Raw genomic sequence first — 25096 nt, 5'->3', positions numbered from 1 at the left:
ATATTTTCACATGTATATCGTGTCTTTCGTAGTCAAAGAAAAAAATATCCATCATACGTCTCTAAATTTGAGAACTTCATTTCTTAAGCAACCATAGATTATAATTTATTTTTCTATAATAATATGGAATACTATATTAAAGTTTTCATATAAAATGAAAGAATTATTAAAAGAAACTTGTCATTTTTGGAGTAGAATTTAAATTTACTCCATTTGATTTTGACTTGGACATACAACTAATACACTTGAGTTGTACCTATATTTCACATTCTTATATGGAACCCAGACAACAACCTATCTTATATTGACATTTGATTTTAACTTGTACAAACCACTAATATGCTTACGTCGCTCCCGTTCATGGACCTATCTTATATTGGCAAAGGAAGACATAATTCAAGTGTCACTTAATACTCGGACTAATCGACTTCAGCCTAGCTACACCTGATCAAAGTAATAAAACCGAAGCCATACTTATTTCTTGAAATTTCTCTCTTTAATAGACTTAGTTTAGCCTCCTAAACTATGTCAATCAGTCCATAGCTCAAGTCGATCCTCCCCTTGGCACTTCACCTATAGCTAATCTCAAGTCTATTTTTCTCGACTGAACGGGCCAATATCACTTGGCACTTCACCTAATGGCTAATCTCAAGCCTCTTTCTCTCAACCAGAACATGTGAGGTTACATGCATCTGCAGAAGACTGGCGAAACGGTAGGATTATGCAATGTGCTGCAAAATAAAAGTCTCTCTGATTTAATGATTAATGTTCTTAAATCTGTTGGAACAACACAAAAACGACACCCGTAAGTTAAAAAACAAAAATACAACGTATATGCAAAAATTGATGATAAACTTGAAAAAAAGCACAAATCTCAGGGAGAAGTTGACTCAAGCAAGCCTGAGTATTATAGGAGCGCACAACAGGAAGAACAGAGAGAAGCTCCAAATAGGAACTACACACCCAAGATAATCAACTGTCTGGAAAACAGTGACCATTTTGCACCTGCCAACCCTGCATCTTAGTTGGATAATATGCTAGCAAGACTTAAATGAAAAAAATTAATGGAAATGATGTCTTAAGTTTGAATTTTTTAAGAAGGTTCATAATCACCTAAAACACAGAAAATGTTAGTTAATCTGACAACAGCGCCGCATATGTTACAGTTGGTTGGTCAATCTCTCCCGTCATCTAACCATAAACTACAAGAATGAGAAGCAACAGGGGCAGGGAAGAACAGCGAAAAGAGGGGAGAAGAGATCTTTTAACTCCTAGGATAACTGAAAACTAAAAGATCATAAAACAAAAAGGTCATGGTTTACTATCTTAATCTTTCAAGCTATCCAAAAAGCCCTGCAACTCTTTTAAGCCTTCTGCAGAAATGCTTCTATGCACCCTTCCGCGTGGGACAACCAAGTCGGGAGGTCGCTGCTTTTGGAAACACACCACAACCACAGATAAATTGTCCCCGCTCTTTCTTTTCAGAGCCTCATCAACGAGATCTTTGCAGCACATCACTGGATTATTGTGTTCCTGAAGCTTTCGACGAGCAAAGTCAACAGCATTCTGGCTCATGAATACATCCCATATACCGTCACAGCCTATTATGAGAAACTCGTCCTCTTCTGTAAGTCGGGTACTCATAACTTCAGGTTCTCCACTAAGTGGACCACCATCAATAGATTTTAATCCTTCCAGATGCCAATCTCCTAGAGCACGAGCTACGTTAAGTTGTCCATTCAGGTAGCCATCATACACATATCCTCCAGAAGCTTCAATCCGCTCTTTCTCCCCAAAACAACCAGGTTTGTGATCTCTCGACATCTCAATAGCTTTACCACGACGACAAAGTACAGCTCTACAATCTCCTGCATTTGCCACAACCAGCGAACTGCTTCCCATGCAAAAGATCAAAGCAGAAGTAAGATAAAATATTTAAATGATCCCCTCACTCTAGGCTGATAAACCATATGGATAGCTGGGGTAGTTCAGTGCAGATATCCAAAAAATTATTGACAATATTACAGGCAAATGAACAAAGAGTCGCGGTTTTCATGGACATGCTGCAGATACACCTTTTGGAGAAAATTCCCTCAGAAAAATCTAATATTGAGTGCAGATGGCACTATAAACTCATCTCAAGATAACATATTACTGAAAAGTAACTGAAAGAGCTTCCACAGGGGTGTTTAGTCAAAGTTCTAGTGCCATGAGAATTAGTACAAGTTCCAACCTTTGTTGCCCCTCGGTAGAGCAACTGTACTTGCCAAACTGCAAGGATTGAGGTACATAGGTGTGTGAAAAATACAGGAATTTATCGAAGTTTCCAACAAGACATCTATAGAGAGCCTCAAGCAAATAATTTAACTGCAAGATCTTACATGTTGTATATCTTGGACATAACAAATTACATTTAGAACTTAGCAGTGAAACAAGTATCCACTGATCAAAAACAGAAAAACTATGAGAAAATTGAAAATATTCTAGTAGAAATGTAGTGCAGATGTTCTAGTTGAAAAGACACAGAATTCCTACAAATTAATGGTACCAAATTGCTTTAAAATTTAAGGCCACCTTGAACCTGGCTTAACTCATTGCCCCATTCACAAAAAATGAAATATAAATGGAAACTAAACGGTGCAACAAATGAAATTTTAAGTCAACAACAGATAATTAAAGTTGAGAGCAAGTGAACCTTCCAATAACAAGGGCTGCCAAAGCAGTGGTACCGGAAGCAAGATCAGCATCCAAGTTGCAGGCTTCTGCGAAAGCAGTATCAGTTTGCAAAAATGCAGAAGAAATTGCCCTATCAATCTGCCTTGGGAAGTCTTCATCCTCAGCAATAAACCTTGGTAAATGGTTGCAAGCAAAGTCAGCTGCATGTTTTCCTCCATGTCCATCGAAAACCTTGCATTAAGAAAAAGAAAAAGGTTGAGTTTTAATAGATCAAACAATTTTTTAAAACTATATCCACCATGGACTATGCATATGCAAAATGTCTAAAAGCTTTCACAACCACAAACATCAAAAAGCAAGAAGACTTTCAATCTGTAAGGGAGCTTGATCTTAAAGTCAATATTATTCAGTTTCATTGCACAAAAGCAACACAAAAAAGGTCTACACTCTAAATTAAATTTTGAAATGTCTAAAACGGATCCCAAAATTTGAATTTTTCTTTCCTCAGCCAAGAAAGTAATCACAGCTCTTGGTGTTACTTCAAGTTCCACAGAAACACCAGTTCAGAGAATACTCCAGGCAATTGTTGCTATTGGAAACATAATGAAATGAAACAGAGTGGGTAAATAAGCAACTCCTTGAACACACTAATCAGCTTGAAACTTCTTTATCACCATTCAGCTCCAGTACTGTCTTGATGGTGGCAGCATAATGACTAGTTAATGATTATTTCAAACACCAAACAGTACATGCTTGAAATGATTTTAGTGATAAACTTTTTGTATGAAGTGAATGATTTTACTGATATCATTAATTTTGAGTATGAGGAGAAACATTCCAACTCCCTCCCCTTCAAGGATAAAAAGTGGCCATGCAATGTGAACTTAAGGGGGGGCAGGCCTTATAAATTCCCTTTCCTCAGTTTTATCAATATGTACAACTAGCTGTGGGAAGAAAATAACATCAAAAACTTAAAACATAAGCCGTCTAACTATTTATTTAATCAATACATTCCCTCCTGGCACATCAGTTTCCAACATTCCCAAAGCATGTAGAGTGGAAAGGGCTACCGGCCGTCTAGCAATTCCAGCCAAGTACCATGAAATTACAGCCAATCCCACCAATTTATTACGGAAAAAAAAAAGAACTGGTACAGAAAAATTTAGAAACTGCACTTTGTTCTGAAACTTCAAAGTGCCCATTGTCTGTGCTTCTTTCCTCCTTTTTCAACGATTTGTACTTTTATGACTTGTGAGCCTCAGGTTGACAGTTCATTTTTCATGTTAGTTCACTATCTGAACTTGAAGAGTGTGGATCTAGAGCTATTTACATAGCACTAGAATTGATTTAGACTTGTGTAATGCTAACGCAAACAAACAGATCAAGTCAACATACAGGTACCAAATACGTCTGAATATCCGAATATGAAATTAAAATAAGAAAAATAAAAAGGTAGCACAATGTTCACTGAACCAGGGAAGCTGCAGCAATCAGGCATTGCTTCCCTGTCAAAATGTTGAATAATTATAACATAATTTATCCCCAACTGTGTGGAGTTAGAGTTGCCACCGTATGTAATCAACTGATACTTTTTCTATAAAACAAAAATTAATATCATGCCTCAAGTTCGTGAAGTGCAAGAGTGGAAAAAGTTGTTACCCCATAGAATGCATGAGTCCCTTCATTAGAACCAGCTGTTCTATGGTGGCTCATTAAATTGTCGGCACACACATAAACATCTTCCATGCTTGACCGAGATCCAATGTCAGCCCAAGCACCTGAGCGAAGTATGGGAAGGTACTCTGCTGCATGATCACCTGTAGCTGTTCTTGGTTCAAGAGGAACATCTGACAACTTGGTTCTCACCTGGTAAATCTCCACTAAAAACTTCAATACACATTCTGAGAGTTTCAAGTTCTTTGGCTAGCAACTAATACAAAGAAAGATAAAAGTACAAAGTAACACACCATAATTTCCAGATAAAGAGACCAGAAAAACTTAATAAAATAAATCAGTCAAACAAACAAAGTATACGGATCCATTAGTTCAAATATTAAACTTATATTATTTCAAAAACTACCCTACTAAGAATTTTCATATAAACCTAGGACAAAATTCATATTAGATTAATGGAAGAGGTATACATTTCAAAGAATCACAAGCAATAAACCAAGAAATTACATCCTCCTAGTAGATGCAATTCAACTTAGTATCACCAAGGCTTAAAGTTAAGTTCTGTAGAGTGGTGGTAGACCAACATTGTTGTATGGGGCTGAGTGATGCCAGTCAAGAATGCACATGTTCAGCAGATGAAGTTTTAAGAGATGAAGATGCTAAGATGAATGTGTGGACATACTCGGAGAGCTATGATAAAGAACAAAGCTATTTGGGACAAGGTGGGAGTGACATTAGTGATGGACAAGATGAGGATTTTTAGATGGGTGTGTGTGGACATGTGTGAACATACTCGGAAAGATAAGGATTAGAAACACTTGTGCCCTGTAAATTTCAACATTTAATTTTGCACAGACATCAAACACGGTTGGACTATCCAATACCAAACACTTCCACACAACTCCCCACTAAGGCAACAGAATAACCTCCATTGCTTTAGAAAATACATACGATAACCTTCCTAACTTTGGTTGCTATCTTTATCAAAAGTAGCTATAGATATAAGCAAAAACACATTAATACCATACTGGGATATGCAACAAACAAAACAATTGTTTCCTTTCTGCACTAAGACAACTAACCCAAATTATCAACGAAACAGCAAAATAAGCAAACTACACCTCAATGCCAAACTAGTTAGTATAGATTCTCCGTATCCATTTCAATACTCAATAATTCATCTTTTATAGTAACAAATTAAGTTTTTCTCAAACACCGGATCTAAGGTAAGTACATTCCAACTAGTAACTTTGCAAAGTAATAAATCAAACGGAAAAAAAATAAAAACATTTCCGATAAAGAAGAGAAATTTACCAAAGAGGGGTGTCGAACAAGGGCCTTCTTGGTGGCAGAAGCTACTAAACGGCGATCTCCAGCAAGAGGATTAGGCGGTTTGCTGTTGCTGGAGCTCTCATTTCCTCTGCTACAATTATCAAACATCAATTTACTTTCTTCCATTTTGATTCTCAACCATAACTGCACAGCAAAAAAAAAAAAAAGGTGAATGAATGTAGAAATTTTGCAGAAAATTAGGGATCTTCCGTGCAAATTTGATTGAATCTAGGGTTTAAAACTAAAGGGGATTGTAAAGGGTTTTGAGGAGCGGGAAAATAGGGATTTTTAGGGTGTGGGAGGAAACAGAGAGATTTAGGGATCTCTGGCTCTCAGCGATGTTTTTGAGGTGGGGACTCAACCAAGACGACGGTGATTCCTTTAACAACTAAAAAAGGTTTTCTTATATTGCTAATATAATATAGTTGTCCTCTAAGCCAAAAAAAAAAAAAAAGAGTAATAAAATTGTTTTATACTATCAATAAAATTTAATTTATTATGATATATAGTATCTCATAGAGATAGAGACAAAATTACGTATGATAAAAAAAAATTGTGCTCAAATATTTTTATTTTTATTAGAGTTTACAGTGTTAAATCTTTAGATCGATATGACTCGATAGTAATGACTTTGGCTATGATCAAATTTATTTAACATAAGACTTTCGATATATGTACGCAAGGTAAGGCAAGACTATGAATGTAACATGATCGTAGCTAAAACAAGTTTGTGGGCTATGAATTGAGCAAGGGTAATGGTTAAGGAGAATGGAAACTAATGGCAAGATATGCCTTTTGGAAGTGATTCATTTATGTGACCTTTTGGGTTTTGTTTCGTATAATATGAATGTTGAACTAGATTGAGGGAAAAGAAGAAGCTAAATCGTGCGTGTTAATTTTCCTGTAAAGCCTAAAAAAAAATGTGAATGAGATTGTTTTCCTTTAGCTAGAGGTTCTAGTTTTGAATTTCTGATATTATTATTATTATTTTTTATATTGGAGAATGGCCTAAAATAATCTTCAAATATTTGAATTAGAACAAAATTGTCTTTCATCCATATTTTGGTCTTTGGAATCCTATTGGCGTCAATCTTTTGACTCAAAAATGCCTATATTTCTAACGACGCACACTCACAGGGTGGATGAGAGATAAATTTATACCAAATTGCAAAGTTTAAAGACATTTTGATTCATTAAAATAATTTAAAGTTACTTAACATATGGACTCATGTAATTGCCTTGATTTTGGGTTTCATAATAAATAAAATGAAAAATCACCTCCCTATCCCCCCACTCCTCCCTTTCATTTTTTTTTTTCCGAATCTTGTCCATCATTTTAATTTATTTTTTTCAACTAACTTACAAATTAAAAAATGGAGAAAAAAAGGAGAAAAACAACTACATTCATTTACAAATAATTAGTTCACTACAAAATGATTAAATTAAACAACGCATGTATGTATATTACAATTTTTCTTTTGTATGTATTCAAAATTCAAAATAAAAAGAACAGAAATTACATTTTTCTCTATCCCCACTCACAATGAAAATAATACAAATTAAATTTAAAAAATATATGATCATGCAAGTTTATTTCAACTTTTAATTTTTCAATATCCTAATTAATAATAAGAGATTTAAAAAAGAGAGGAGGAAATGAATAAGATAATTGGATAATTGTTAGACAGTTTTATATTTATAAAACATAATAATTTTTTTTAGATCGATCAAACGGGACAAGTATGGACTTTAATTAAATCCCCAATTATGAATTGTGTTATAGTAAATTGGAGGTTGATTCAAAATATACAAAGGAAAATATTATGAAAATAATATTTTTAAAAAATATTATTATAAAGTGAATCGAGTCAAAATATGAATTTGTAATTTTTATTATTTATTCGTGAAGGTTTTAAATCTGGAAAAATCAGATTAGACAACATAATAAATAAATATTTAATAATTTTACTTTAGAAAAAATGTTAAAAATAAGCCAAATATGAACCAAAGATTTATATTGATGGTATTTTTGAGTCAAAAGATTAACGACAGGAGGATTTAAGAGAGGAAAGATAGATGAAGGATAGTTTTATACCAATTCAAATAGTTGAAGACATTTTATACTCTTCTCCTTAATTAAATTCTAATACTAATATTAAATACCGAATGAAAAACAAATTAAAAATAAAGGAATCACTACATCAAAGTTGCGAATTAGTTGTATTAATTAGTATATAGATGTTAAAAATATATTTTGAAAATTACGCATAAAGATTATTAAGAATTTTACAAAGTACTACCATGATTTTATTCTTATTCCACACGTGTGTGTTTTTTAGTTATATATAAAGAACAAGATGCATCACTTTAAATAACGATCTTGTTTTGTGTAGTAAGAGTAGATTGGTCTTTTAAGAGTACTCACTTGCATAAATGATCATGTAATTTAATTGGGTTAATTGGTTGTAATTAATTAACAAGTGTTAAGTGTTAGAAATTATTTTTATGAATGAACAATTACGTATTTGAATGAAATTATTGGAAGTGATAATTAATCGTTCATGTGCTTAGTGGATAAAAAATTGATTATTTGTCATTTTTAATAAAATAACTAAAATATCATTATTATTTTATATAAAAAAAACCCATAAATTTAGATACATATTTGTATAGAAAATGATTATCAATGGATTTGGAATGGGGAATAAGTTCGAGGTTTTGTTTCGAAAGAAGGTATTTGAAGAATTAGAAAAAATATTTAAAACAACATGACAAATGTTTTGTTTAAATTAGAAGTGTTTATAGGCTAAAAAAAATTACAAGTTAAAAATGATCAACTTATAACTATTGAGTATTAATCAAATCTGTAGATAGACTAAAAAGAAAGGGCAAAGAACAGAAATCACATACTTTAAAGATAAAATTATCATTTGTTTTTTATAAGTTTATAATTATAGAAATTCCTTAAACTGATACAATAATACAAGCGCTAATACATTAATCTGATACGCGAGATACATTAATCATTAAGAAAGATACATTACATTTTATACATGATACAATAATCTAATTTACATTTTATACATGTGCACTAATCTGATACGCGAGATACATTAATCTGATGCGCGAGATACATACTCTTAAGGCAAAATTACCATTTGTCCCTAATAAGTTTATAATGACAAAATCCCTCAAATGATACAATAATGTAAGCGTTGATACACTAATCTGATGCGCGAGATACATTAATTGTTAAGTAAGATACATTACATTTTATACATGATACACTAATTTGATGTACATTTTATACATGATACATTAATTTGATGCACAAAATACATTAATTTTAGATGCGCCGATACATTAATTTGATGTGTGAAAATAAGAGATTTTGAGAATTTATAAAATTAATAGGAAATAATAGTAATGAGAGAACTAAAAGGTGAGATTTCTGTCATTTATCCCATAAATGTTTAAGCCAATTTAATCGACTTATAACTTCCATATATCATCAATTATATTATAATCATATCTCAATAATTTAATTGTACAAGTAATTAAATGGATGGGAAAATGCACAGTACCCCCTCGACCTATGCCCGAAATCTCAGAGACACACTTATACTATACTAAGGTCCTATTACCCCCTGAACTTATTTTATAAGTAATTTTCTACCCCTTTTTAGCCTACGTAGCACTATTTTGAAAAAAAAAGTCAACCATAGTTGGGCCCACAAGATAGTGCCACGTAGGCTAAAAAGGGGTAAAAAATTATTAATAAAATAAGTTCAGAGGGGTAATAGGACCTTAATATAGTATAAATATGTCTCTGAGATTTCGGGCATAGATTGAAGGATACTTGGACATTATCAAAAGAGTATGAAGAAGAAAATGGACGTTGCTTCAATAAGTGGAAATAGTATTTGATGCTTAAAGTGTTGACATTTGCCTACACGTTTATAAACTAGCATATATATTCAACTTTAAAATATTGTAATTAGTCACTATCAGCTCATACATTAATCCACAAGTAATAAAAAAGATTTCTCAATCAATAGTTTTATTAATGATAATTTATCTGTTAATATATGATGAAGAACGTTCTATACACATATTAATTGTTATTTTTGAGTTCATTTAAATATGGACTAAACTTACATCTTATTACTCACGTAAGTTCAAATTATCAATCCAATCATATGATACTTCATTCGATCAAATAATTACGAAAAATTAAAATAGTTATTTAAAATAATAATAACATATTCAGTATAATATTATAATTGAATCTGATAAAGAACAAAACATGAGAAGACCTTGGTGCCTTTGCCTTTGGTGTATAGTTTAGCAACCAAAAAATTCCATTGATTTTTCTTGTTGAAGATTCTTACAAAGAGTTTAAAGTACACTTTTTCCATTTTGAATCTTTCATTAATTAATTATTAGGTTTTATGTTTAGTATTTAATTTAATTAGATGGAGTTTTTTTAAACATATAAAAGTTATCATCGAAATATAAAACTATAGTGGAATTAAATTACGGAACATACTTATTTGAGGCCATTCCTCAAATAGTATACCTTTTAATTTATATATACATTAAAATCAAACAAGAAAAAATATTATTTTCGTAGCTTTTTAATTTCCATTTTTTTTTTCTTTCACTTCACCTTTGAGCAATCAACATTTGGGCTAATCTCGAAAGGAATGGTTGCTCCACATTGTCCAGGGATACTAGCAGCGCGACTAAGTTCATCGTCCGTGGCTTGCGATGCAAGACTCTTTATACACGAGCACGTGCTCTGATGATCTGCGATAGTAGTAGCAGAAGCAATAACAGATTCAAGTCCATTACAACAATCTGTCGAGACTATTCCACCAAACAAGACATAGTTAAGACATGGCTTAACACCATCGTACACGGTGTCACACGTGATCACCGCCTTAGCTGGCGGTGGTGCCGCCACCATGTAAATGATCAGGATGAATAAAAGAAGCATTACTCTAGGGCTAGTGGCCATAATAGCATTTGTAGTTTAATTTGAGTAATGTGTGAAATAACTATGTATGTGGAGTAGTATTATTTATATTATATTCTTACGGATTAGCCTCACTTAGGAGTTTATAGTATACAAATTAATGATAATTACAATGATAATATAAAAGTAGGGGAAATTTCATATATTATTTTCATTTATGTAGATTTCTTCGAAGTAAAATATTTGATATATAATTGAATATGATGTAGGACAATTGACTCTAGTTTACATGGGGTATTTTTATTTATTTGGTAATTTTTCTTGTTCTAGCTAGCTATGCTATTTTTATTACTATTATATATTGAATTGTGTTAGGAGATAATACTATATTAATACATTAAAGAATATTGATTGCCTAGACTAAGATCTAGATTTCACTATCTAAATTTGATTATATTTCATTTGATTTAGGATCATCTAGATCTTTTCACTTATATTTAGGAGTTCTTTGTCTGTTTTTATTGATCATATTAGTTTATTATACAGTGATTGACTATGGAAAATATCACCACCATCTTATGATAGTTAGTGCTCGATCTTATAGCTTCCGCTTCTTAAGTGGTATGATATAGACAAGCTTAATTTAGTTTTGGATATTAATCAAATTGACTTTCGTAAAGTGAAACGTGACAACTATTTTGAAACATAAAAAGCAATAGAATAATGCTATTTGTAATGGATAAAGTTTGGTTATTGTAATGTTAACAAAAAGATTTTATCAATCACAATAAAAAGTACCAGGCTTATTAGGCATATACCTTTACATACCTTTGAAACTGTAACCTCTTAATAACAACTTTATTTTCAACAAACCATGTTATGACATAGAGAAATTAATACATACCCAAATTTTATTGTTTGACTTGGGCATCGATTGTTAGCTGGATTTTTCTTGTTTTGCTGTTAACTCTTAATAATCCATGTTTTTATCATGATTTAACGTTAATATATTATAAGTCTTATGATTCTTGAGAAAATATGTTCAACAAATCGTAAAATTTAAAGTGTTGGTTCTACCTTTTCTCTACTAGGTAAATAAGAGCTCTATAGGTCACTAGCTAAGTCGTCAATCCATCCATCAATCGGTGTTTCTTTATTAAATTCACGATTAATTTTATTATCAATTTCTAGTAGTAAATAACAAGGCAAATAAGGACATTATACAAGGCTCGAGTGTGTCCCAATTGATCAAGACAACCCATAAGATATGGTGAGTTAAACTACATTTTTTTTTATCATGATGTCTGGACCAACTTGTGTGCATCTTTACTAATTTTACAATATATTTGCCACCTCCACAACAAACAACTACATCTAAATCTCATAATTTTCAACCTCTGACTTCATTAACCACTCGGTTATATTACTGATTCACATCTCTCTTTTTTTAAAAAAGAAACAATTAAAAAATATACATTAAATCAGTAATGATAAAAGGGCAACTTTCACATATAACAAATAAAAAATTCATATTTGTATGCTATAACAAGTTTGCATAATTGCACTATATAGCAAACATAGAAACTGTACAAATGGCTATACATATACAGTTGAAGCAAATTGTATAAAATGAATTGTATAAAACAAGAAAGAGAAAGACACTTGGGCAGAGAACTGTATAAAAGCGAAGTGTATAAAACGAATTGTATTATTATAAGTGTATAGAACGATTATATACAGTTTCAATTTGTATAAAATGAGAAAGAGAGAAAGACAAAAGAGACTTGACCAGGAATATACAATTGAATCGAATTGTATAAAACGAGAAAGAGAGAAATTAGACACAATTTGAAAATTGTATAAAACGAGAAAGAGAGAAAGACAAAAGAAACTGGGTAGGGAAGTACTTTTATTGTATAATTATAAGTGTATAGGACGAAAATATATGTACTTGCATGTGTATATACAAATTTTTCACGATTTATACAAAATAGAAACACAATTTATACATTTCGCTTCTGTTTGTATAAGTGAGAAAGGCAAGGGTGACGAGCGATATTTGGGAGAGTGGCGAGCCAGATCTGGAAGAGGGAAGAGAGGGGAACAAAAATATATGTATTTATACAATTTTCTCTGCTTTATACAATTAGAAACAATTTTTATACACTTGTGTTTGTATAAAAAGTGAGGAAGCGAGCGAGATATTGGAGGAGAGTGGCGAGCGAGATATTTGGGAGATAGGCGCCTGACAATTTTTTGCAAACATTTGATATGGAGCATAAATAAATTAAACCGTAGCTATTCTATTTATTTTAGGTTATTAGTTTACTATTATATATAATTTTCCGATGTTACAATGTGTCCCATTAAGGGAAAAAATACAAATACTGTTGGTTTACTGGACTTCTCCGTTTATGAAGGAATAGTTTACGCAAATAAATATATTGGGCCAGGTTTGCGTCTGGGCTGGCCCATTTCCTAGCCCAGATCACGATGGGTTTTTGTAAATTTCCAAACAAAAACCCTAATCCTTCATTCGCCATCGCAACAGACGGACAAAGAGCAGCTTGAGAGGGAGAGGGAGAGAGAGAGAGAACGGCACTGAAAATGGTGACCTTCAAAGTAAGGTGTTAGACATGCTTTTCTTTTCCCATTTCTCATGGTTCAGTGGTTAATATTAGCGTTGTTTCTTCTCTTTGCAGTTTCATCAGTACCAGGTGGTGGGTAGAGCTCTCCCATCAGAGACCGATGAACACCCAAAGATCTACCGCATGAAGCTTTGGGCTACCAATGAGGTCCGTGCGAAATCCAAGTTCTGGTGAGTAACGGTCCACTCAACTATTCATTTTTGGCGATGATCGCATTCTTAGTATTAATGTATAATCGCCGAAGTAGCTAGTGCATACGAACTTATTACGGTTATGTATAGTTTTAAAAAAATTTCAATTATATGTTTAGTTTAAGCTTAATGTTTGGGTACCAGAATCATATTATTAGGTAGTTTAATGTGTATTGAGAAGTGATTATACTGAATGAATGTTCGTTGATTTACTGGAAAAAAGGTATTTTTTGAGGAAGCTGAAGAAGGTTAAGAAGAGCAACGGGCAGATGCTTGCTATTAATGAGGTATGGTGTGTATATTTACACTTCTATGTGTGTGTCTTTCATGGATGGATGGATATGATTTTCAATGCATAAATATGTCTTTTTATATATATTTGGGTTTTCATGTCAAAGCTATGACATTGAAGTATAATTAGCAATCAACTATTTCTCAACACTGGATTAGTTGGATTTATCAGAGGATCATGTTAGTATTAGTTTGCCACTAGTTTATTTTGGGCTGGTGCTTTAAAAAAGCTCACATTGGCAAGCTGTTGTTTTCTCAGTTCCTCAAATTGATTTTGTGTTTCGCCAAACATCTATTGCCTTCTTTTCTTCATTATTTTTGCATCTTTTTTAGTCAGTTAATTAGGAAAGCAAGAACTATCTTGTTGGATTTGTGTACCTGATGTCCTAGAGATGAGCTCTAGACTGTCGACCTGCCAAGTAGAGTGTAAAGGACACTTTCGTTAAGACCCTGTGAAAACAGTTCTCTTTATACGACATGATATTACAGGTATAAAAAACATGTTTGGAAACCTTGTGTTGCTAATGTCACTTGCTATTTTTTCTATGTTGATTACATATTAGTCAATTTGAGGGGGTTTGCTGGGTTTATCTTCCGCTTGCCAGTTTTTCTTCAACAACAGTGTCCAAGCCAGCCTTCCTGGCTTTATTCATGTTTCAAACTTTTTTATTAGGAGCCACCTTAAATGATTCCTGCTATTACAAGTTGCAACAACTCTTATTGTTGAACTGCTCTGCCTAGTTTCCTTTTGGAAGTTTTTAGTTTTACCAGAATGCATCGGTTTTGAGTTGTGCAGTTGCTTTCGTACAATTTGCTGGTGATGCTTGGCGCTCTTAAATCTAGAACTTAACATATATATATATATATATGTATATACACACACACACACACACACTCTTGCTATTTTGCATGACAAAAGAGGTTTTTCTGGTGATATTACTCATACACACACACATCTTGGAGATGATGGGTCAAAGTTTCTATGACAAGTTTAATGATGGAAGCAATCATTATATTGAGGGAGCAAGTTTGGAAATGTGTGTTTTTTATTGATAAGTCGATGGGAGATTGGAGAGTGAGGGGCAACTTGACCAAACACCCCGTTGAGGAATTTTTTGAACTTCACTTTAAAGTGGCATAAGACTTTTTTGTATGATCGACTGAAATATTATGTTTTTCTCTGTAGATCTTTGAGAAGTATCCTACTAAGATCAAGAATTACGGCATTTGGTTGCGTTATCAGAGTCGCACTGGGTACCACAACATGTACAAGGAGTACCGTGATACCACATTGAATGGAGCTGTGGAACAGATGTACACAGAGATGGCTTCACGTCACAGGGTCCGCCATCACTGCATCCAGATCATTAAGACGGCCACTATTCCAGCTAAACTGTGCAAGAGGGAGAGCACCAAGCAGTTCCATGACTCCAAAATCAAGTTCCCCTTGGTGTTCAAGAAAGTCAGACCACCATCCAGGAAACTCAAGACTACTTACAAGGCTACAAAACCCAACTTGTTCATGTAACATGTTCGGTCATAAGTTTATTGAGAAGCAACTTAGAATTCATGCTAATTTTGTTGCACTAGTTTGCCAGTTTGGCATTAATGGAAACATTTGTCCTTTTTTCCTTATAACTCTAGGTATCCGACAGTTAAAAGTTTCTCCTTTCTGAGTTCTTAAGTTGTTTGCTTCAACAGTTCCAGTTCCAGGTTATGTGTTCTGTCATGGTTGGTTTGTTAATTTTTTGGAATTTTGTTATTGTTTTGTGATTGCTGCTATTGCTACTACTATGATACAATTGGTGTCAACTTGATGCTTAGAGTTGGGTTGCATGGTACCACTAGTCTGATAAACAGATGGTATTGGGCAAAGAAGCCAATGTGACCATTTTCTCAGATAAACGGAGAATGTATGGTGAAATTGGCTGCACTTTGGTTGCCCCTTGTGCTTGTTTTAGTTTCATCTTTTGGTATTGATATTCAAGCAGAGTGCCATGGAACAATTCACGGCGGAGCTACAGTGAAGAATGGGGGTTCGGGTAAACCCACTAGCTTTTGTGTAGATTTTATATTTGTACTAAAAATTCCAGAATAAATATATAAACTGGAGAATGCCCCAGTTGTGTGGATGCTGGTTTGCGTCCCTTACAAATAGGTTTGAAACCTAAAACTAATGATACTGCTTGCAGCCTCTGCATGGGGAACAATGACTTAGCCAAAGTTGTGTTGATTTAGTATGGAGAACACAGAAATATCATTCTGGGAGTTGTACCATATTTATGAAATTTTAGGAGAAATCTCGGAAGCTAGAGTATGTGTAACATTAGACGAGATGATGTGTACTCAATATTAGAGATTGGTATTTCCTCTACTAATTCAAAATAAAAATAATACAAACAAAAACACATGCTAAATGAGGGAAATATATAAGATCCATCACACCAAATACTATTTTATTGGCTAAGTTGTTTATTTTTAAACATAACCAATTCTCACGATTTTTTTTTTTTCATTTTACCATTTTTACTCTTATGTTACAATTAGTCTACTAGGTTAATGAAATGGATTTGTAAGAGCATATTCTAAAAAATAAGTATAATAGTAGTAGGTAAGTTAAGTTTGTTTCTGATACTAAAAAATATTCTCACCATTGACTATTTACCTAATTGTTTTCTGGCTTTCGCAAACAAGAAAGAAAAAAGAAAAATATAAAAAGCAATTATGTCGCCGGTGCCGGAGGAAACAACGGCGATAGATTACGTGATGGAGGCAGCTTCTGGTGCACACTTTTCCGGTCTCCGAGTTGATGGACTTCTCACTTCTTCTTCATCTTCTCCCCGTGCTACTCCTACCCCCACTCATTTCTCAACCCCTACCCCTCTTGATTCCACTGCTCCTAAACAGCCTTTCGTCATCGGTAATTTCTCCAATTTTCTGTTAATTCTTCAACTTGTTTGAGCGAATCAAATACGTATTTATTTTTGACTAAATTGTGGTTGCCTTTCAGTATCTGTTCTGCTTTATTTGTACTCTACTTCGTTTCGAAATTTCGATCGGTTGATTGACTGATTTGATTGCAATGTGGCAATTAGTTTAAGAATTCCGTGTACAATTTACCTACTTATAATGGCCCAGAATAAAGGAGAACAGATATTCAACTATTAAACCCCTTCCTCCAAATATATATATCTATATTGCACTCTTTAGGGTTTAGCTGTTGTTTTTACTTTAATGATTTGTTCATGGAAATTCTACTATAATGATTTTGGCCTTATATTTCTTCTATTATTTTATGAACAGGGGTTTCTGGAGGAACGGCGTCGGGTAAGACTACTGTGTGTGACATGATCATCCAACAACTTCATGATCATCGTGTCGTGCTGATTAATCAGGTACGTCTCAGGTCAAAGCCACACAAAATATATCTGTGACTTGATTTACCAAGTTATAATAAATATAAATAAATAAAGAGAGAAGAAAAGGAATGCATTCCTCCTAAATTGGATTGCATTATGCCATTAATGTTGGTATGCTTGAGTATGATACTAGATTTTCCAATGGCTACAAGATAATGGGTATGGGTACCATTGTCTGGTTAGTTTATTTAGCTGGCACTTTTTTGCTAATGTAAACAGTGTGGATAACCTTTTGGATTTTGTTAGTTCCCTATCTATAGTACAGTAGACTAGTAGGGTTCCCTGTTGAGTGTTTCACAAGTTTTTGCCAATCTAGCCCCATATTTTTCTGTTTGGAGCAGCTTTCTTGCGCACTGTGCTTTTGTAACATCGCATCTTCTTGATGCTTTCTAATATCATTTAATTACTTTATCAAAAAATAAAGTAAAATAATGTGTATGGGTACCACATCACTATGCATGTTGATCATCTTCATCCAGGGAGATCTGTGGAGAAGTTCGAAACATTTAATTTTAAGAACATAATTTTGATGATAATGCAGGACTCATTCTACCGCGGTTTGACGCTCGAAGAAATGAAACATGTCCATGAATATAACTTTGATCACCCAGGTAATGCATAGATGCAACTTTTTAACTGGTGAAGATCTGGAAATAAGGGCTCCTGTTCTTTTCATTACTTGATTTAGTTTTCAGTCAAGAAACCTCTGGCGCTATTATGTGCAGGAGCATGAGTTCTAACTCCCAAATAATATATGATTTACTTTCAGATGCCTTTGACACTGAGCAGCTCTTAGAGTGTGTTGAAAAGTTAAAATCTGGGATGTCGGTCCAAGTTCCAATTTATGACTTTAAAACCCATCAGAGATGTTCAGATAGCTTCCGCCAGGTATGTATTTGTACCATATTACTGTAGCATTTTTCTGTTTCCCTCCTTTTCTCTTTTTGCATGCGAACATTTCACACTATGCTTCTCATTTAAGGTCATTGGACAGCATTAGTTGTTTTAAGTTTGAGTTTGTCTACTACATGTTTTTGGATTTGCTGATTTTACTTGAATCTCGGTTCTTATTGCTACAAAGGATCAATTAAGACCTTTAAGCTTATTGCCTATCGGCACATCCTTTATAGGAGTAACTAGATTTTCCCAGTTCATTTGTATCAACTTATGTCTGGATGACCACACAGTTCTTCCATTTAACATGACTCGCCCATTAGTTTTGTTTTTCACGGGTCTATAAGATATTGCGCTTCTGTTTCTCTTAAGAAGAGCAATAATGCGTACAGCTTGCTTGTTAAGTTTCTTTTGTATTCGTTTATTCTTTTCTTTTGCAACTTAACAAATCTCTAGCATGTAAATTATGCCAGGTAAATGCATCTGATGTTATCATCTTGGAGGGTATTCTTGTCTTTCATGATGCACGTGTTCGCAATCTGATGAGTATGAAGATCTTTGTTGATACAGGTTCCCGCTTCTTTAATTAATTTTGGCGCTCTGTTACATGATGTCATGCTTTTGCATCTCCATCCCAGCTTATCATTCGTCATCCATGTTTCTGTTGCCATCAGAGTTCTTTTACTTTTCATGCGCGTTCCATCAAGCTTATAAGCTTCATTTGCTTCTAGTTCCAAAAAAGGATTTTAAGTTTTATTCTTTAATGGACAGTGCGATCCAATATGACAGGTTTATGTTTATCAACTTATCATTCACTTCTGTAACTCCCCACAAAAATATTCTAGATGTGGCTGATTTCTAGATTTTAGAAAAGAAGAAGAGTTGACCAAGTTATTGTCTGGACAGTTAAATTCATCATTTTCAAGCATTGATTGCTGAAATAATCATCGATAATAGGTTTGACTTTTGGTAGCACCTTATCATGGTTAGACTGAAAGTCAGAATCTCCAGGTTGTGATCTAGCATGGTTCCATAATCATTCTGTTTCACCCCGACTAAAATGATTTCATCAATGTCTAATCTACAGTCCTATGTGAGGAACAAAATCTTTCACTAGGTAATTAGAAGCAATCATTTGCCAAGCAAGTTGTGGGAAGCATTACTTCTGCACATCTCCCGTGACATATATACAGTAAAGTACAATTAAACTCCATTATTTATCCAACCTAAGGCAAATATTTATATCTAGTTTCGGTTTCAACTTTAGCTAAAATCGGACTTATTAGATCACTTCTTATATGATATTCAATTCATGTCAAACCATAAACACACAAAAAGTAGTAGTAAATAAGTAAAAGATATATTTTGAACCTACATGTTACCAAAGTTGTTTGAGTTATTTAAGGGGAGCTAGTAATAATTTGCTTTAAGGCCCTTTAGTGGTAAAGTAGACTACCAGGATTGTGTTAATCTTTTTCTTCTGGAATCGCTTTAGCTTAGAAGTTCTTACTGTTCTAGAAGGGAGTGTTTTTGCAAACACTTTAGCCTTTTTGAGTATTCTTTAGTTTTACCCCATTGAAATTATCTTGATGCTTTTCTCTTATTGGAAATTCTGACCTTATATTGCCAGATATCACTTTTCTTAGTCATGATTGCGCTTTACGGTTATAATTGCTTTATGCTAGATGCTGACGTGAGGCTTGCTCGTAGAATAAGACGTGACACAGTGGAGAGAGGTAGAGACATAAACTCAGTACTTGAACAGGCAAGCTTTCCTTTCTTGAAGTATTTCATACTTGGTCCTTAAAAGTAATCTAGGTTATTTTCTCTCTTAACTAAGCCATAGTTTTTCACCTGTGCGCTAGAAGTTATTTAAATTTGGAAGGGGAAAAGCTAACTGGTATCCTTGTTTTTGAGTTCGAAATTCAAATACTATCTTTATTTTTTGGATAATATCTTATGAATGGGTATTTGTTAAGAATTTCAAATCTCCTTAATATGAGATAATTTCTCTTTTTTTTCAGATATTTGGTCGTTATTCAAGATTGACGTGTTCTTAAAAGTTTGAACTCGTGTGTATATTAATCCTGTTTATATGGCTTTAAGGTACAGTGTAAGATAAATGACTCGGAAAATCTTAAATTTTTTCTCTCAATCATGCAGTATGCGAAGTTTGTCAAGCCTGCTTTTGATGATTTTGTCCTTCCTTCGAAGAAGTATGCTGATGTTATCATACCTAGAGGAGGTGATAACCATGTTGCTATTGACTTGATTGTCCAACATATTCGCACAAAGCTTGGTCAGCATGATCTTTGCAAGATATATCCGAATGTGTATGTTATTCAGTCAACTTTCCAGGTATGCTCATTACTCTTTATTATGCTAGGGAACTAGCAATGCGTTCCCATTTGTTAGCTAATATGGAGATCATTTAGTTTCCGAAGGTTAGCATAATTTACTTCTGGGCTTAATCAAAGTTAAGTGGGATGTGTAAGGATAAAAAGTCAACAGAGAAGATTATTCATGTATCTCGAATGAAAAGATGAAGAATTTGCCTAACAATTAGGTTTAGTTAATTGGTGAAGTTGGTGACTTCTGTATGTTTTTCTACTAGTAATAGACATTGCCTTCTGTTTGTCTCTATTGCAGATTAGGGGTATGCATACATTAATTCGAGATAAGGAGATTTCAAAGCATGATTTTGTTTTTTATTCTGATCGTCTTATTCGTCTGGTAAGTCACAGTTCTAAAGCACTTTGGGCTTAACATGATTTACAACGCTTAATTTCTAGAGTGAGGACTTAGAAGGGAATCTGGATGAACTTTTTTTCAGGTTGTGGAGCATGGTCTTGGCCATTTGCCCTTCACTGAGAAGCAAATAGTCACTCCAACAGGTATGTTCATAAGGCATTCTATATGATCTGAAGTCAATTACCTTTCTCTTTTTCAGTTTATCTATCATTACATTGCGTGCAGAATTGTTACTTCTTTGAGGAGACAAGACTGATCCTGATTATTAATTCTTAGAATGGATCAAGAATGATCCTGTCTATTACTTACTTTGAATATACTAGGAATTAATAATTTGGTTATAAGTTGTGTGGTTTATGAAGTGAGAGCACAAATCCTATACAGGTTTTCTAGAGGCATTTGACTACCTTGTATCATGATTAGATGTAGATTTTTTATCATTCAAGAAGCCCTATGCTGCTTAAATAAGTGTTACTCCCTCTGTCCCAATTCAATTTATGTGACACCCTTTGATTGGGCATGGTATTTAAGAAAGTTAGGGAGACTTCTGAAACTTGTGGTTTACAACAAGCATCAATGTTTGTGTGGTTTTAAATCATCTTATTAAGGGGTTCTTTTGGTATTAGGATAAGAGATAATAATTCTGGGATAAAATGCAAGATCATTTTATCCTGCATTTTGTTAGGGTTATTAGTTAGTCCCAAGATTATTTGTACTATAGTGATGCGATAAGTTATGCATAATATATTAATGTATATGGGATACTAATTCCATCCTCCATACCAAACAACGAACCCAAGGGTAAAATGAGAATTTTAAAATTAAATTATTCCTAAATATAATTGTGACAAATTAAAAAGGGAAGTGCCCCACAAAATAGGGACAAAGGGAGTCTCTTATGGAAGAACTAAAAATGTTTTCGATCCATTTCCATCAAAAGAAGTGCTTGACCAGATATTTCCTCATGAGTACTTTTCCATTTGTAGGAACCATCTATTCATCAAATCTTGTAACTATCTGGAGGATTAATGAGTTCTTTTCTCAGGGTCATCTTTGCTTTTCCACTCGCCCCTTAAAAATTACCAATCAATCAACTAAGCTCTTTTCCCAAACAGTTGGGGATTATCTGTGTTCATTAGAAATTTTTAGTTTTTTTATGTTCGTAACAACTAGTACAACATCTACACCTCAATTCTAAGTAAGTTGGGCTGGTTATATGGCCTTCTGTCATATTATTCTCTGTGTGCTACTTGAATCTTCTTCAAATGTGCTCTTTGATCAGTTGATGTTCATAACCTACTTATCGTTTCTCTCTCTTCCTTACTTTCTGAATGTTGGGTTGACAAAAACTTCTTGTTGTAGCCGTTTATTAGTGATTGTGCTACTTCTCAATTTTCTGTTGCATATGTCTACTGTATATGAAACCAAACTCATATTTTTGCTTGATTCGGTTACAGGGTCAGTATACACTGGTGTTGATTTTTGCAAAAAGTTGTGTGGGGTATCCATTATTCGAAGGTGAGATTAGATCAGTCATTAACAAGGTTTCTTCATCCTGGGATATATCCTGGTTAAAGATAAAGAAGGAATTGAAATTGCACTGAGCTAGATATCTCTTCATTTTTTTAAAAAATTCAGTGGATCTCTTCACGTGTTAGCGCAAGTATGACCAATTACTGATTTGTTGGGTTTCTGTCCTCCAGTGAGAAAAATTAGTTCTTCCTCTGTCTAGTCTCCACTCTAGACTTGTGCCAAGCAAAGTGATACTTCCTTTTTTCTCTGCTTTTCATGTGTTTTTGTTGAGTTAAGTTAAATCATTTAAGATCTGACTCTCGTATAATGAGCCTTCTTCCAAGGGAATTGTACCCCCATAGATATGTTACAAGTATGGGAGTTCAAATATATAACTGTAATTTTTTTTTGGTTTTACTTTGCATTTTTTTAATCACTGTCATAAAGTTGTCTCCTTGTCAGAAGAAAGACAAGGAGAATTTACCTTTAGCTTGCTATACTTTCCAAACATGTGTATAAACAGATTCCTATATAAACAGTTTGTTTATAATTTAATTTTCTTTAAACTCCGCCGATCCTAAATCGGGTGAGATAATTGTCCATGCAAGATGTCAAGGCTAGTGAAGAAATTTTATTATTGTAAATCGGAAATGGGTCTGAAAGTAAACCATTGATGCTATATAAGTTCACTTGTTGACAAATGTGAGAGTATATCGCCCTTTGAATAGTGATGTGTGTGCGTGTGTGTTTGTGAAAATTCCAGAAAGGAAATTATCATAATTGACTTGGGAGTTTTGATAGTTGCACATAGGTAAAGATACAGGAAATTGAATTCTTTGAATTGTTCAAGACTTTTGTAAATGATATCCCCTCTTAGTTCAAGTAATGTATGACACTGGGACAGCTTCCCAAAATTTTCTTTTCCTTTTGATTCTATCTTGTCTCCTTAGTTAGCTGTCGAAGAACATATACTAGTGTATTCTCCGGATAGGACCACTTTTCTAGTTCTTAATCAGCACTGATTTGACTACTGAGAATTTTGAACAAGGGATGTAGAGACAAACCTTACAAAAAAGGGTGTAAATCACAGTTTCGTATCATTATGTTACATTTTGGATTACTGGGTCATGAGGTGTAATTGATTCTATTAGGGTTTGGAAAATAAATGTGGTGGGATAGTCCTGGTTTATTGGTATTTATGCATCCATAAAGTGGTTTAATGTTGTACATTGGGATCTCTGCTTTATATTCAGGACCAACTCATTTGCGTAATATTTATGTTTATATGCAGTGGTGAAAGCATGGAAAATGCACTTCGTGCTTGCTGTAAGGGTATTAAAATTGGGAAAATTCTGATCCACCGTGATGGTGACAATGGGAAACAGGTATTCTTTTCCTTTTCTGTTTCCACATTGACAGGACACCATGGCTAATGTGGTGAATTGCATCTGAGCAGCTCATATATGAAAAGCTTCCAAAAGACATATCAGAGCGGCATGTCCTGCTTCTGGACCCGGTACTTGCTACAGGTAATGTATTTTGGAACCCGTGACATCTAGCTTTTGGAATTTCCCATGTGACGATCATTTGTTTGGGAAACCAAATCTCCTACTTGTTGAAAGAGTTTGTTTTCTCCTGTAGGTGATCTCAGTTTCTTATATCCATTGTTTACTTTGGGACTGGGAAATCCTTCCTCTTTTGCTTTTAGTATTGTGGAAAGATAAATTAAGGGGAAAGAGGATGTTAGTTATGTGGATCAGGACTCCAGAGATTAAAATATAGTAACAGTGCAGTTACTTGAGTTCTTTTACCCGGTCTGGGGACGAAATGTTGTTTTCTTGACTTGCTCTTGTAGATTAAAAAAATAGAATTTGATTATATATGATTTTTCCTGTGAAGGTAATTCTGCTAACCAGGCAATTGAACTGCTCATACAGAAAGGAGTTCCAGAATCCCACATTATTTTCCTAAACCTCATCTCTGTGAGTTACTGCCTCTTTGTACGTCAGAGATATTTGCACTGCATTTCACCATGTATTGACTTGTGCTATCTTTTCCTGTAGGCACCTGAAGGAATACATTGTGTTTGCAAACGATTCCCTTCTTTAAAAATTGTCACGTCAGAGATTGATCAGAGTTTAAATGAAGAGTACCGTGTCATTCCAGGTTTGGGAGAGTTTGGTGATCGGTACTTTGGCACTGATGACTGATAACTACACATTCTGCAAAGAGTCTCAGTATTGATGTGCTCGCTCTTAAATAGGAACTTTAGAACCCTCCAATTGGGGAGATCTGTGATCTCTTTTTTTCTGGTTTATCAACTATTTCAGCACAAGTATAGAGAACACTGATACTGGAAATTCTTAATGGATGTCGGTCGATGTAAAATCTAAACGGCCTCTTGCTATATTGAAGCACATATTGCTTAATTTGAAACATGCATCTCTCTTTAAATGTGAATCAGTTATTTTGAATGCTCTGTTGGTTGAGATGGCTGCAAATTTGAACTCATTTGAGCCGTGTGTTTGTGTCCTCTGCACTTTTGAAACTGCTCGCCTCTTAAATATAGTACCTTCACTTTCGCTAGACTGAACAGGCAGACGTGTTAGAGGTGCAATAGACTTGGAAGTGGATAGAAATGCTTGTGTGAGTTGTCTTCGTATCTGCATAATCTTGGTGGTAGTGTTATTCGAGTGGATCATAGCATGTGCACCGTAGAATAATTGAGGT

At 33.9% G+C, this 25096-nt stretch overlaps 4 protein-coding genes across 4 annotated transcripts; 2 read left to right on the top strand and 2 right to left on the bottom strand.

The window, feature by feature from the left end:
• Positions 1–1109: 1109 nt before the first annotated feature.
• On the bottom strand, positions 1110–6068 carry LOC101244964 (probable protein phosphatase 2C). The gene is made up of 4 exons (NM_001346135.1): positions 5665–6068; positions 4336–4542; positions 2696–2907; positions 1110–1891 (listed from the first exon to the last, which is right to left on the bottom strand). Exons 1-4 carry the CDS (start codon positions 5806–5808, stop codon positions 1327–1329), a joined length of 1128 nt encoding a protein of 375 aa, NP_001333064.1. The 5' UTR covers positions 5809–6068; the 3' UTR covers positions 1110–1326.
• A 4274-nt stretch (positions 6069–10342) lies between these two features.
• Positions 10343–10702, bottom strand: LOC101251897 (non-specific lipid-transfer protein 1-like). The gene has a single exon (XM_004242181.3). It carries the CDS (start codon positions 10700–10702, stop codon positions 10343–10345), a length of 360 nt encoding a protein of 119 aa, XP_004242229.1.
• A 2419-nt stretch (positions 10703–13121) lies between these two features.
• LOC101245264 (large ribosomal subunit protein eL20) lies at positions 13122–15552 on the top strand. The gene is made up of 4 exons (XM_004241758.5): positions 13122–13282; positions 13363–13478; positions 13723–13786; positions 14977–15552. The coding sequence occupies exons 1-4, from the start codon at positions 13268–13270 to the stop codon at positions 15316–15318; spliced, it is 537 nt and encodes a 178-aa protein (XP_004241806.1). The 5' UTR covers positions 13122–13267; the 3' UTR covers positions 15319–15552.
• A 751-nt stretch (positions 15553–16303) lies between these two features.
• LOC101245556 (uridine kinase-like protein 1) lies at positions 16304–24826 on the top strand. The gene is made up of 14 exons (NM_001346128.1): positions 16304–16710; positions 17094–17185; positions 17751–17820; positions 17979–18097; positions 18577–18673; positions 19789–19868; positions 20267–20461; positions 20753–20836; positions 20937–20997; positions 22312–22372; positions 23658–23751; positions 23823–23895; positions 24266–24348; positions 24430–24826. Exons 1-14 carry the CDS (start codon positions 16515–16517, stop codon positions 24574–24576), a joined length of 1452 nt encoding a protein of 483 aa, NP_001333057.1. The 5' UTR covers positions 16304–16514; the 3' UTR covers positions 24577–24826.
• The last annotated feature ends 270 nt before the right edge of the window (positions 24827–25096 follow it).

The sequence above is a fragment of the Solanum lycopersicum genome, chromosome 6, assembly GCF_036512215.1.
Source record: "Solanum lycopersicum chromosome 6, SLM_r2.1".
NCBI classification, from domain to species: Eukaryota; Viridiplantae; Streptophyta; class Magnoliopsida; order Solanales; family Solanaceae; genus Solanum; species Solanum lycopersicum.
This window is presented reverse-complemented; position numbering and strand designations above follow the sequence as displayed.

Excerpts from the sequence above, each read along its gene's own strand:
- LOC101244964 (NM_001346135.1), bottom strand. The coding sequence starts at position 5,808 with ATGGAAGAAAGTAAATTGATGTTTGATAATTGTAGCAGAGGAAATGAG. Across the intron at positions 2,908-4,335 it reads GGACTCATGCATTCTATGGG|GTTTTCGATGGACATGGAGG; the intron begins GTAACAACTTTT and ends TCTTAATGCAAG. Across the intron at positions 1,892-2,695 it reads GCAGCCCTTGTTATTGGAAG|TTCGCTGGTTGTGGCAAATG; the intron begins GTTCACTTGCTC and ends CATGGGAAGCAG.
- LOC101251897 (XM_004242181.3), bottom strand. The coding sequence starts at position 10,702 with ATGGCCACTAGCCCTAGAGTAATGCTTCTTTTATTCATCCTGATCATT.
- LOC101245556 (NM_001346128.1), top strand. The coding sequence starts at position 16,515 with ATGTCGCCGGTGCCGGAGGAAACAACGGCGATAGATTACGTGATGGAG. Across the intron at positions 20,837-20,936 it reads CTGATCGTCTTATTCGTCTG|GTTGTGGAGCATGGTCTTGG; the intron begins GTAAGTCACAGT and ends ACTTTTTTTCAG. Across the intron at positions 20,998-22,311 it reads GCAAATAGTCACTCCAACAG|GGTCAGTATACACTGGTGTT; the intron begins GTATGTTCATAA and ends ATTCGGTTACAG.
- LOC101245264 (XM_004241758.5), top strand. Across the intron at positions 13,479-13,722 it reads CGTGCGAAATCCAAGTTCTG|GTATTTTTTGAGGAAGCTGA; the intron begins GTGAGTAACGGT and ends ACTGGAAAAAAG. Across the intron at positions 13,787-14,976 it reads AGATGCTTGCTATTAATGAG|ATCTTTGAGAAGTATCCTAC; the intron begins GTATGGTGTGTA and ends TTTTCTCTGTAG.